Source organism: Coregonus lavaretus, assembly GCF_964263955.1.
Source record: "Coregonus lavaretus genome assembly, chromosome: 31".
NCBI lineage: Eukaryota > Metazoa > Chordata > Actinopteri > Salmoniformes > Salmonidae > Coregonus > Coregonus lavaretus.
The window spans coordinates 17,362,404-17,375,685 of NC_140018.1; the positions used below are offsets into that span (position 1 = coordinate 17,362,404).

At 42.7% G+C, this 13,282-nt stretch overlaps 1 protein-coding gene across 1 annotated transcript in view; it reads left to right on the forward strand.

Moving 5' to 3' along the window:
• The first annotated feature begins 6,330 nt into the window (after window positions 1-6,330).
• The window catches only part of LOC311106468 (potassium channel subfamily K member 2-like), a 47,421-nt gene continuing 40,469 nt past the window's right edge, over window positions 6,331-13,282 (forward strand). Inside the window, exons 1-2 of the mRNA XM_084148803.1 lie at window positions 6,331-6,404; window positions 10,495-10,814. Coding sequence (XP_084004929.1) covers window position 6,404; window positions 10,495-10,814 — 321 coding nt within the window. The 5' untranslated portion in view covers window positions 6,331-6,403. The remainder of the gene's footprint in view (window positions 6,405-10,494; window positions 10,815-13,282) is intronic.

Below are 13,282 nucleotides of genomic sequence, written 5' to 3' on the forward strand. Positions count from 1 at the left end.
AAACCTCATTCTTTGGGGATGCTTTTCTGCAAAGGGGACAGGACGACTGCACCGTATTGAGGGGAGGATGGATGGGGCCATGTATCGCGAGATCTTGGCCAACAACCTCCTTCCCTCAGTAAGAGCATTGAAGATGGGTCGTGGCTGGGTCTTCCAGCATGACAACGACCCGAAACACATAGCCAGGGCAACTAAGGAGTGGCTCCGTAAGAAGCATCTCAAGGTCCTGGAGTGGCCTAGCCAGTCTCCAGACCTGAACCCAATAGAAAATCTTTGGAGGGAGCTGAAAGTCTGTATTGCCCAGCGACAGCCCTGAAACCTGAAGGATCTGGAGAAGGTCTGTATGGAGGAGTGGGCCAAAATCCCTGCTGCAGTGTGTGCAAACCTGGTCAAGACCTACAGGAAACGTATGATCTCTGTAATTGAAAACAAAGGTTTCTGTACCAAATATTAAGTTCTGCTTTTCTGATGTATCAAATACTTATGTCATGCAATAAAATGCAAATTAATTACTTAAAAATCATACAATGTGATTTTTTTTTGTTTTAGATTCCGTCTCTCACAGTTTAAGTGTACCTATGATAAAAATTACAGACCTCTACATGCTTTGTAAGTAGGAAAACTTACAAAATCGGCAGTGTATCAAATACTTGTTCTCCCCACTGTATGTTTGTAAATTTATCAATAGAAAATACCATAGTGATTGAGTGTCCATATAGCTATACCATGATATTTGCAATGTTACTAAATAACCCTCCAATTGTTCTCCACTAATTCCCCCGCTAAAACCCCTCCCCATCCCAAGTTGGGCCGTCATCCCAGTGATCATCATACCACCCCTGTCCCCCCGGATCCCTATGCCCCCGAGTGGCCAGGCCACCCACAAAACAGAAGCAGGTAAACCGCCAAAAGCATTTCCAATGCTCTCACCTCAATATATTTATATAGCTATTTAAAAAATATATATTCAACTGATGCTGGACACAAACTCACACACACACGCACACACACTCAACCCCCCCCCCCCCCCCCCTACAACCAGCCACAAGATCAGATGCTCAATGGTTGATACAACCCAGAGCCCAACTCAAGAAAGGACCTGATTTACGAATGCATATACAGTTACAGCCGTTTGAGAAAGCATGCAAGATTGAGCAAAAGTGAACAACAATGTGAGATTTGATTAATCTATTTAATCTATGTTAAGTCCTAGGTGATGGAGATCAGATCCACCCTCTTCACCTGAGACACAAACACTCTGGACCCCCGTTGTAACCATTTTCCCAAGCATCTCTGTGCAGTCATACCTTTGATTATTTTGTGCCACTTGGGCCACAATAGTAAGCCCCCTCTCTGATTGTCCGAGTGTGACCCCCTCCCCATGGGATACTGCAGCCAGTGTTGCCAGAACTGCCACTACCTGGGTGGGGGTACCCCACCGGAATCCCCACCGGCTAGGTACAAGGTCGTCAAGGTTCTCATTAGCAGCTTTGAGAATTTCCTTGTATATTATGCTCCCCCATCGGGGGCTCTGGCTTTGTAGGACCAACCCTGCCAGGCAGGCTCAGAATCTTGAGGTGTGAATTTAAGGCTACTTAAATTACTATACGGGAAAGTAGCACTGAAAGTAGGCTAATCTTGTTTACCACTTCTGCCTATACAGTGAGGGAAAAAAGTATTTGATCCCCTGCTGATTTTGTACGTTTGCCCACTGTCAAAGAAATGATCAGTCTATAATTTGAATGGTAGGTTTATTTGAACAGTGAGAGACAGAATAACAACAAAAAAATCCAGAAAAACGCATGTCAAAAATGTTATACATTTATTTGCATTATAATGAGGGAAATATGTATTTGACCCCCTCTCAATCAGAAAGATTTCTGGCTCCCAGGTGTCTTTTATACAGGTAACGAGCTGAGAGTGCTCCTAATCTCAGATTGTTACCTGTATAAAAGACACCTGTCCACAGAAGCAATCAATCAATCAGATTCCAAACTCTCCACCATGGCCAAGACCAAAGAGCTCTCCAAGGATGTCAGGGACAAGATTGTAGACCTACACAAGGCTGGAATGGGCTACAAGACCATCGCCAAGCAGCTTGGTGAGAAGGTGAAAATAACACAAAATAACTGTCAATCTCCCTCGGCCTGGGGCTCCATGCAAGTTCTCACCTCGTGGAGTTGCAATGATCATGAGATCAGTGAGGAATCAGCCCAGAACTACACGGGTGGATCTTGTCAATGATCTCAAGGCAGCTGGGACCATAGTCACCAAGAAAACAATTGGTAACACACTACGCCGTGAAGGACTGAAATCCTGCAGCGCCCGCAAGGTCCCCCTGCTCAAGAAAGCACATATACAGGCCCGTCTGAAGTTTGCCAATGAACATCTGAATGACTCAGAAGAGAACTGGGTGAAAGTGTTGTGGTCAGATGAGACCAAAATCGAGCTCTTTGGCATCAACTCAACTCGCCGTGTTTGGAGGAGGAGGAATGCTGTCTATGACCCCAAGAATACCATCCCCACCGTCAAACATGGAGGTGGAAACATTATGCTTTGGGGGTGTTTTTCTGCTAAGGGGACAGGACAACTTCACCACATCAAAGGAACGATGGACGAGGCCATGTACCGTCAAATCTTGGGTGAGAACCTCCTTCCCTCAGCCAGGGCATTGAAAATGGGTCGTGGATGGGTATTCCAGCATGACAATGACCCAAAACACACGGCCAAGGCAACAAAGGAGTGGCTCAAGAAGAAGCACATTAAGGTCCTGGAGTGGCCTAGCCAGTCTCCAGACCTTAATCCCATAGAAAATCTGTGGAGGGAGCTGAAGGTTTGAGTTGCCAAACGTCAGCCTCGAAACCTTAATGACTTGGAGAAGATCTGCAAAGAGGAGTGGGACAAAATCCCTCCTGAGATGTGTGCAAACCTGGTGGCCAACTACAAGAAACGTCTGACCTCTGTGATTGCCAACAAGGGTTTTGCCACCAAGTACTAAGTCATGTTTTGCAGATGGGTCAAATACTTATTTCCCTCATTAAAATGCAAATACATTTATAACATTTTTGACATGCGTTTTTCTGGATTTTTGTTGTTGTTATTCTGTCTCTCACTGTTCAAATAAGCCTACCATTAAAATTATAGACTGATCAGCAGGGGATCAAATACTTTTTTCCCTCACTGTATATGCGCAATTAGCCTGGGGACGAGATTCCACTGAATATGATGTTTGAATGACTCGTCACGGGGGGCCAGTATAAAAAAAATATGTATTCACTAACTGTAAGTCGCTCTGGATAAGAGCGTCTGCTAAATGACTAAAATGTAAATGTAAATGTAAGCCAACAAAGATCTGGAGTCAAAGCAGGCTAGTATGGGCCTAGACCTCTTTTCAACTCAGCTCTCATCCAGTCAGGTTATTGTCCCTTTCCTCACTTCTACACACTGAGACCATAAATAGCAATTCACCTCCCAGCTCAACTCATTGATCTGTAAAATATATTACTGCTGGTGGCCAGAGGACAGTTGCCTGCATTGTCCTGATTCAAGAGACCAGGTTGTTTTATTCTATGTCCCTTCAACATACAACCATACCATGATCCTCCTCATATCAGATCACTCATCTGTGAATAGCTTGAAGGCAATTATCAGGAGATGTGACTATTTTATAAATATAGTTGACCTGGACCATAATGGTCTATTTGATGGAGAGAGAGAGGCCTTGAAATGGACCCTTACCACTCATCCAGCTGATGCCATCAGGATACCATAATCTTCCATCATCTCACGCAACACTGTTTAAAACCATCAGACTGTTGAAGTGAGTGCTTGGGAACACAGAACCCATAAAGGCCATCAATCCAGCTATAAAACAGGCCATAATAAGGGTCAAATTAACCATAACCCAGCCAATCAGGGCCTAAGTCTGACACATCACAATACAGCCAGTAAGGAACAAGTGAGCCACATCAATATCCAATCAAGGCCTAAATGTATACAATTAATAGCCAATGTCATTGTCAAATCACAAATGTTAGTGATAGCTCATCAAAGAAGAGTAGAGAGAGAGCAGTTACAACACAGACCCAAAGCAAAGCCAAACAAGTAACAACACAGAAAACAACACAGTACAGCTAGCAGCCTGAGTCACACAGCTGTCCCAGCCAAGCTCATAACTTAGCGCCGCTAAGTGCTGTGTGGCTTGTAAAAGACAAACAGCAGACTGTACTGTAGTAGTCTGTCGAACCATATGAGAGCTTATCTGAATGGCACCAGGCTTGTCTGAGCAAAGACACTGAATACAAGGTAAGATGATTACCACAAACACTCAGGCTTGATTCAAATACTCCTTACCTTGTATCCTTTCCTTTCATGGCCACCTAGAGGTAAGATGGCTGGAGGGGTTTTCAACCATAGTGATGTCACACATCATGCCAATTTGCAATTGTGATGACGAGGGAAAGGACGTTAAGAGAGATATACTGTAGCTTTAAAACCCATTGAGACACAGACCAAGCTCAGATAGTATCAATCATCACTTAAAACCCAAGTACCTTTAGTTAAGAAGAAGTATTGATTCATGAGTGAGTGCTATCCATACTTCAAATGTAGTGCAGCACAGGTGCATCTGAACACCTTAGAGTGGGCCACAGACTCCCAACATGACTAGTGTGTGTAGCGCAGCACAGGTACACCTGAATGTGGGTCACATGTTAACTCACCACTGTCAACAACTACCCACGGTCCAAAATCCTAGTATGGAAATAGGGTAATTATGTGTTGAAAAATGGTAGTGGTTTCACTAAATATAACACTAATGCATACACATTCACACCTGCAGACTAATGAGTATACGTGGGGAAAATGACCGATTTGAAGCCTTGTGTATGGTGAAAAATAAAACAAGTCAGCTTTGAGGATGTGGAGTGAGAGAAAGAGAGAGGGGGAAGGGAGAGGAGGAGGGAGAGGAGGGCTCATGTCACACAGAGTATTGATTATTGCATTTCTCTTGAGGAGAAGGGTACAGCAGGCAATTATATATTTTGTCAGCTTAAGCACAAATGGGATTTTCAATAAGTCATTTTGAATTGAACCAGAGACATTATCTGTGAACTTTTCCCAAACATATAATACAAGATTAGGCCTATGCACCTGACATAGACTACAAGATAATACTTGCTAAGTCAACGTTGTTCAAATAGACCAGAAACAGAGCCAAGAACAAAATCTGGGGGGACAACACCATTGTCTGTCATTTTGCCCCTAAAAAAACATTACAATTATTAATAACTGCTTCTTTTTTAAGCACAATGCAAAAACAAAACATTTTGACAGGTATGCCTGTGCAGGCTCTTTAAGATAGTGAGAGATAAAGTGTGTGAAGTTAGTGAAGCTGAGCTGTGTGCAGAATGAATAAGAAACACACACATTCTCCCAGATGTGAACCTTGAGTAAAAGTCAAATTAATTGAAAAATGTCTGTCACCCCTAATTATGCAAGACATGTCTTACTCCATCACTAACCATTAAGACCAGCTGGCCATTGACATAAACAGAAAATACATATATGACAGCATGTCAAAATTAAGTGTTAGGGCTGGAACCTCTGAATAAGTAATTTACTTTGGCCTACATTAGCCCTGCATAACACAGAATATGCAATGAATAGATAGAACCCAATGTTGAATAAGTAATGTGACCTTTTACCCAACATTTCTGAATGAGGAGGGAGCAACACAGCACACCATAACTGATACTGTAGGATTGTGTGCCTTTGATGGACACCGTAGACACAACAGAGAAGGACACAGGCAAGGCAGAAAGACCAGCGTGAGGACGCAATTCAGCTCTTCAAAGGCATGAAGAACACAAAAGAACAGTCAAACTAGAAATCTTTCAGATAAAGAACCTGTCTTGGAGTCTGTGCGTTCTCCCGTGGGTTCGCACTCCAACTCGCTTGAATTGTGGGCGCCCCTCTTTATTATAACCCCGCACGAGTTACTGCCGTTCGCCAGTGGACGCACAGAATCTGAAAGGGACCTATGCGTTCTTCCCAGGGCACTATGTTTGGAAAGAACTGGACGGATATCTTGGAACCATTTGTTCCTCTCCGCCCTCCCGCTATTGTGTCACGCTCCATCTTCGCCCACCCTTAAATGGGAACGCGGCGTACTGACAAATATTTATTTCGGCGATTATAAACTGGACCAAGACGAGAGGAGAGAGTAGGAATACTTTTATGTGGGAAGTACGCCTCCCCAAAACCATGTGGATAATTGCGACCCTTGATGCACGGAGCGCTCAACAGGGAGACGGGCGAATTGAAAACAATAAGATATTTAGGCCTACGGTTGGAAATCTCTGCCGATGAGGAACAGCAAGAAAAGGGCATTTGGTAGAGAAGAAGTAAGTGCGAAACCCACTCATTTTGAAATTCAGACGCATGATAAGTAGCCTAGGCTAGACTACAGTAGCCTACGGTGGGCTGATATTCAAATCGCATGTTGCTTGACACACTCCCACCAGCTGGCCAGTCTACCGTGCCTTTTTCAGATCGTTTAATATTATTCAGAAAACCGTTGCTTTGGAGGAAAAGACCATGCCCAGGTACAGTGAAACAATTGGTGGTGTCCTTTCGCGTGTCCAGTGTTTGGTGTTGTTCTACTGTTTAGTTTAGTTTTGACAATGATAAAATCTGGGTTATTCGATGCGTAGCCTTTTATTCTACTCAATAGGCCTATTCGATTTTAACCATATGCAATAGAGACAGTTATCCGATTAAAAACGATTCAAACGCAAAACATCACGTGGATAGTTAGTTGTGCACAACGGACGTCATTTGGGTGCTTTTCTAAAATCTTCATTAAACGCATCAAGCTACCATATGCATGAATGGGAAACAATTATAACAAGTAGATAATTCATCTTATTCACGAGATAATAGCCTACAGTATAGGCTACAATCGCCTAGAGACGTTTTGTTTGTTCTTTTGAAAAACCTTGTCATTATGTAGTAATACAGACTCGTAACGCTTGTTATCGGTTGGTCTGCCTTGTGTGAAACTGAGGATGTTTAATTTATCAAGAGATTAAAAATGCTTGGGCTCTTTTGTTAATAATGGCAAAACCACATTTCATGCACAAGACAGCTGATGCCCTGGTTTCAATCTTTCCTTTTAATTTATTTTTCAAATGTTTTATTTTTTGACAATACAGCATGCCTAGGTCCTTTTCTGTCACGAATTACAGAGAGATATGTTCCTTCTTGCTTCAGAAATGGAGCAAGTTTATCTTTGGTAATGTCCTTGTGATTAATTTTATAATATGGTACATGCATTTGTTTATGTACATTGTTCCATTGACATAATGGGGCAATCCTTAGTTGCTACAACCATTTTTGGACTTATAAATTAATGATATACTCATTGACTATATACATGCCTCATGAGCTTAGTCCAACTGTCATACTCCATCAGAACCCAAAATATAGGTCTAAACTTGTTTTACTCCAATGTTTGTAAACAATCTAAATCTAAACAACCACTGTATAGCCTAAAAAAATGGTTAAAACTATAATTTTGATATCATTGATGGTCAATCCTTGCATCCATAGCGTAGTCTATGGATTTGAGAGTGGTTGCATTTCTCTAGCCCCATCCCTCAGCTTTTTATTGAAACTGTAGCGGGGTGTGGATGTTAATGTTTCGATTAAGGGTTGACACTTTCAGGGATGGGGAATGGCATAGATGTGAATAACCTGGAAATTATACTAATTGTAAGTCGCTCTGGATAAAAGCGTCTGCTAAATTACAAAAAAATGAAATGTAAAATGTACTCCTAGCAAAGCAATGCCATTAGAACATTGATTTTCTATTGTCATTAAGATCCAACAATCCTTACCAGTTGTAGCTGCTTTTAGCAACACTAATATTTACACACTAGCATTGCTAGGAATTAGCTTGCAAAAAAACAGGATAGTCACCCAGAAGTTAAAGGTAGACTCAGTGAAATGACGTTGCCATGAGTAGCACCCCGAGATGCAAGACTTCACTCTCACACAGTCCCACACAGGACCTGCGCATGTGCACAGGTTCGCTTCACGCTGTTCAGTGTGGTAGCCAGGGCACCAAAACAGTGGAGAAGTTGAGCCTCGCGCTTCAACGCTCTTAATTGCTGCGGAAATGTACCCACTATACTGTGTACTTTCTGCATCTACGTCATATCGCTGAGTCTACCTTTAAATACAATTATATTTCAACTTACTCTGCCAATTGTCCGATTGTCAGTAGGGTTGGTCCTTATAAAGGGGGAAAATTGAGAAAGAACATCTAATAGAACATACTGTAAATAGAGAGCAATAGTAATGGTGCTTTTTTTGTAGGCACTAACTCCGCCATGGTTGGTTGGACAAAGCCTATGGAAAAATGAATGGAGTTTTTGGAGAGTTTTTGGATAACCTCTGAAAATAAGGTCTGTGGTAAACATAGGCTTAGGAGATCTTATACGTTTTGATCTATGAGATAATCTTCATCAGCTAACGTCACTTTTTGTGAATTTTGAAGCATTTATGTAATTAAAAAAAGCACACAGGCTTCATAATTCATGAAGGTAATGTTAACTGACTGATATTATCTCATTATCTCCCCTGTAGCTCAGTTGGTAGAGCATGGCGCTTGCAACGCCAGGGTTGTGGGTTTGTTTCCCACAGGGGGCCAGTATGAAAAATGTATGCACTCACTAACTGTAAGTCGCTCTGGATAAGAGCGTCTGCTAAATGACTAAAATGTAAATAGAGCAAAACATATATGATCTCATAAGCCTGTGTTAACCACAGACCTGATTTTCGGCATTTATCCCAAAACCCTATTCTTTCCCCATTAATTTTCCCCATAGGAATGGCTGAACCAACCAGTGGTAACTCATTTCCAGGTTTTAGGATTACAAGCTGGCGAACTCTATTAAACAGACTTTCCAAACGTGGGTCTGTTGTAGACCCACTTCCTCTCTGCTTACCTAATTGTAAGGGTTGGGGTGAGGTGTGACCCAGGTGCGGTGCAGGATATACAGTAGGCAGTAAGCAGAGATGGTGAAACAAGGATCTTTACTGGTGGTCCCAAAATACAAAATAACGGACTTATCATAATAAAAGAAAGGCGGAGCAAATAAGTCTCCAAAAACCGTCTGACAGCCAAAATACAAAATACTACCTAAGACTGAAACAAATAACGAAACAGGGAGAACACTTCTCAAGTACCTGTACATAGATCTCCGATCAGACACTGAGTAGTACTGCTGGACATAGAGAAACTAGCAGAGAAAACTGAACAAGGGAACACAGGGAAGTGAGGGCATAAATACACGGGTGAACCAATAGACACAGGTGACACCAATAGGATGATGATGATTAGTCCCGACTGAATGAGGAGGGCCTATGGTTGTCGGAGGATGACACCTAGTGGGTCGTTCTGGAACTGCGACCCCCTCCTGTAACACCTAATGTCAAAATAAAATTCCTGCATGTGCGCCATACCTGCACAAAAAAATGCAAAAACGTATTTTGATATGAGGTAAGCAAAGAGGAACTGGCCTCACTGAGGAAATGCATGGGTCTACAACAGACCCAAGTTTGGAAATTCTGTTTAATTATACGTTCCATTAGATGTTTTTTTCTCAAGTTCCCCCTTGCATAAGGACCAAGCCTACAAACAATCGACAGAGTAAGTTTAAACTGAATTTTATTTAACTTCTGGCTTCCGGCGGACTATTGCGTTTTCTTGCAAGCTAATTCCCAGCAACGCTAATGTGTAAATACTAGGATTGCTAAAAGCAGCTATACCAGTTGATGTACTAGCTGGATATCAATGACACAACTGGGATTATCTTCGTTGACAGGTCTAATGTTCTAAGGTGCAACTCACAGGTAGGCTAGTAGATGCAGGAAAGAGAGTAGCCTAGCCTAAAAAGTTACAACTTGTAAAAACTGATGTAAGATAGTGAAATAATACAACTAGTGCATAACCAGACTTTGTTACTAGGGCTATTAAAACAATTGAGAGAAAATAAAACCGGAGGCCGTAAAATAATTGTTAAATCAAGGTCGTGAACATCGAACAACAAGCAGTCGTCCTTCAACCGGAATTCACGTGATTCACGTCACCTGTCTTGTGAGATATCCTCCTGCATCTGCTTTCATGTCTGAGTACTGCTAAGGTCATAGATGATTGCAATTTGGTCCAAATATGGTTTAAGTAGCCTACATTATCACATTTATCTTATGATTAGTTCCATCACCATAATGTAATAATGCTGTTGTTGCATCTTTAGCTAAGGCTTAACACAACATATTGAACTTTCATTTACCACTTTATCAGTAAAATGAAGTAAACCTTTTCATTAGCGAGATGTGTTTACAAGAGAGGCCATAACAAAGTGATCGATGACCAGTGATTATTGACATCCAAGTTAACAGCCAATGGAAATTATTCCGCTCTTACAGTGGCCCCACCTGATCTCCTTGACCCAAAGTCTGCCGCTCACAACTCCAAGCCCCGCCTCTCCTTCTCGGCTGCCAAGCCGGTGGTCCTGAACTCCCCAGAGGACGAGTACGACACCTCACGCTTCACCGTCATGAGGTGGAAGACAGTATCAGTCATCTTCTTCCTGGTGGTGCTCTACCTCATTGTGGGAGCCCTGGTGTTCCGGGCGCTGGAGCAGCCCCACGAGAGCCAACAGAAGCTGGCCATCCTGGCCGAGAAACTGGACTTCCTGTCGCTGCACACCTGTGTGAACTCCTCCGAACTCGAGGACCTTGTCAAGGTGGGTCCAGACTCTACATCCTGTCCACAGAGTTACTATGTAGGCTAAAGTTATAGTGGGAAAAACACTAGATTATTTCCTGGGAGAAATGCCCCTAGCTGATGTGCTAGTGTTTACATACAGTAATGAATGATAATGGATTACATTTACAGTGTATGTTGGTTTTTGCTGGAGTGTAATTGAGGGAAAAGCCTTACCCCTATAGTGGAACACCCTAGCCGAAGTGATCACTTGCTAGTGTCTATCCATAATAGAGATCACTGACAAAATCTCCCACTACTACCAATGCTGTGGCACCCACCTGGCTGGCTACCATGGCTTATCACTCTGGGGTAATAGATACCGTGCTGATGTGAACGCCTGCTAGTGTTTGAGTACAGGAATAATGGCATTAATATTTGAGCCTGTGCTGTGTTTCCTGCTAGATTTTGTTTTGTAGACGGAGCATAAAAGCACACTCAACACAACAGCTGGGGGCTTGTGACACCAAAATAACTTTCAACTCAACTTCATTGAAGCCAAACTGTTTGAGGCTTGAATGGGGGTGGGGAGTTAGCCTCGTTCGAACCATCCTGATCTCGCAAGCTTGCGAGATCAGGATTGTTTGTATGAGGGGAGTAGGAGGTAAGGAACAGACTTAGCTCTCGCCCGGCTGCCCGCCTAAGCCTCCCTAAGGGGGAAACACCGCAGCAATGGTGGCTCGTTCCATTAGTAGCCATTAGTCAGCTGTTGCACCACTCCAGTAGGGCCTTCAGTGAGGTTAGTGCAAGGCACTAACTGGCTACTCAGATGATTTATTAATACACACACACACTGCTCTATCTCACACACTTAGTCCCGCCACTTTCACACACCTCTCTTTAATATGCACAGCTTTCATACACACACTCTCACTATCACTCTCACTCTCACTCTCACTATCACTCTCACTCACACTCTCACTTTCACTTTCACTCTCACTCTCACTCTCACTCACACACACACTCCGTTTACCAAGCTCTCTGTGTTCCAGAGCCCCCGGCTCTCCACCTCGCTGGATGAATGAACAAAGACGTTCCCTCGAAGGGAGTAATTAAAAGCGTGTTTGTTATTGAAAGTCCGGCCGCGGGGAGATTCCAGCACAGCGGCACAAGGATGAAGGCACATTTGTTAACGCCAACAGAAAGGCCTTCCATTGTGGGCCTCTTCTTATCCCCATCTTATGATTCCACAGGGTCAGATTGAGAACAACTATGGAAGTGAATGCTAAAACAGTGCATTAATATGTGCATCAATATCCCTGCCTGCCTTTGCTGGGAGACAGATAGGAGACAGACATCCAGAGAGATGGAGCCAGCAGGCCTATCAGAGTAGATGCTATGCTAAATGGAACCCAGAAGAGTTCTACCTGGAACTAAAAAGGGTTCTTACTTATTATTATGCCGATTTTAACATCACACTATAACACCGCTCTTATCACATTCAACAGTCACAGGCTGGGTTGGCCAGAAGTTCATGTAAAGTTTTGTCTCCCCTTCACTCACAGTGATGAATTGAAGTGGACAGCGCCTTGACTTTGCACCAACCCAGTTGCTGCTCTACTGAAAGTCACTGGGGTAGTAGTAGCTGGGTCGATCCACCAATTCAGTGACCTTTGAGATGTTTAAAAACCCTTATAATAGCACATCTTCAACTTCATAAAAAACACTTTTTCCCATATCAAAAGGTTAATAATAGAAATGACTATAGTAAGCAAGCTAGCCAACTTTAGCCAGTTAGCTTGGGTGCTTGGTTGGGACAAGCATGCATTGGCAGGCAAGCTGCAGAAGGATGAGTAGGCTACAATTCCCCATCGTTTATCAGTGCAATTTTGACTGCCAACTAGCTGAAAAAGTTTGAGAGGGTTTATCTAATGTTCCTTCGTTAGATTTTAGCTCATCATACTCTGGCTAGCATTAGTTGTTGATCTTGTTGTTGTTGATGTGCATAAGAGATAGCCTACCTTTTCATGGTTGTTTGATCAATAGGACTGTAAAGTTCCCAAATGTAAGAGGACTCCTGTGGTATATACATATTTGCAGAAATCAATTCAGGTATATTTTGTGACTTTTGGCGAATGCGTTCTAATGATCTAAAGTCACGCTGTTACTACTGCCTGTAAACACACAGTCCAGTTTAAAGTGAATTATGGCTGGCCCGAGTGGCAAATGGCTTGTCTGCATAAAGGCCTACTGTAGCTCTGGTTGGCTATGGCACACCAGTCTGCATAGACTCCAGTCCTGGATGAGACAGATGTTTTTATTAGGTTTTATTTACTGCAGTATCTATTAATTGTCCAAACTCACGGCTGCTTTCCCACTATATATTGCTATAGAATTTTCACAAATGCCTTAGTATATGTAAATCCCAAACATTCTAAGAATTAGGAAAATTTGAAAATGACCATGTCTAAGTGTGCACTTGTCAGAAAATGTAGTGTCATAATCTTC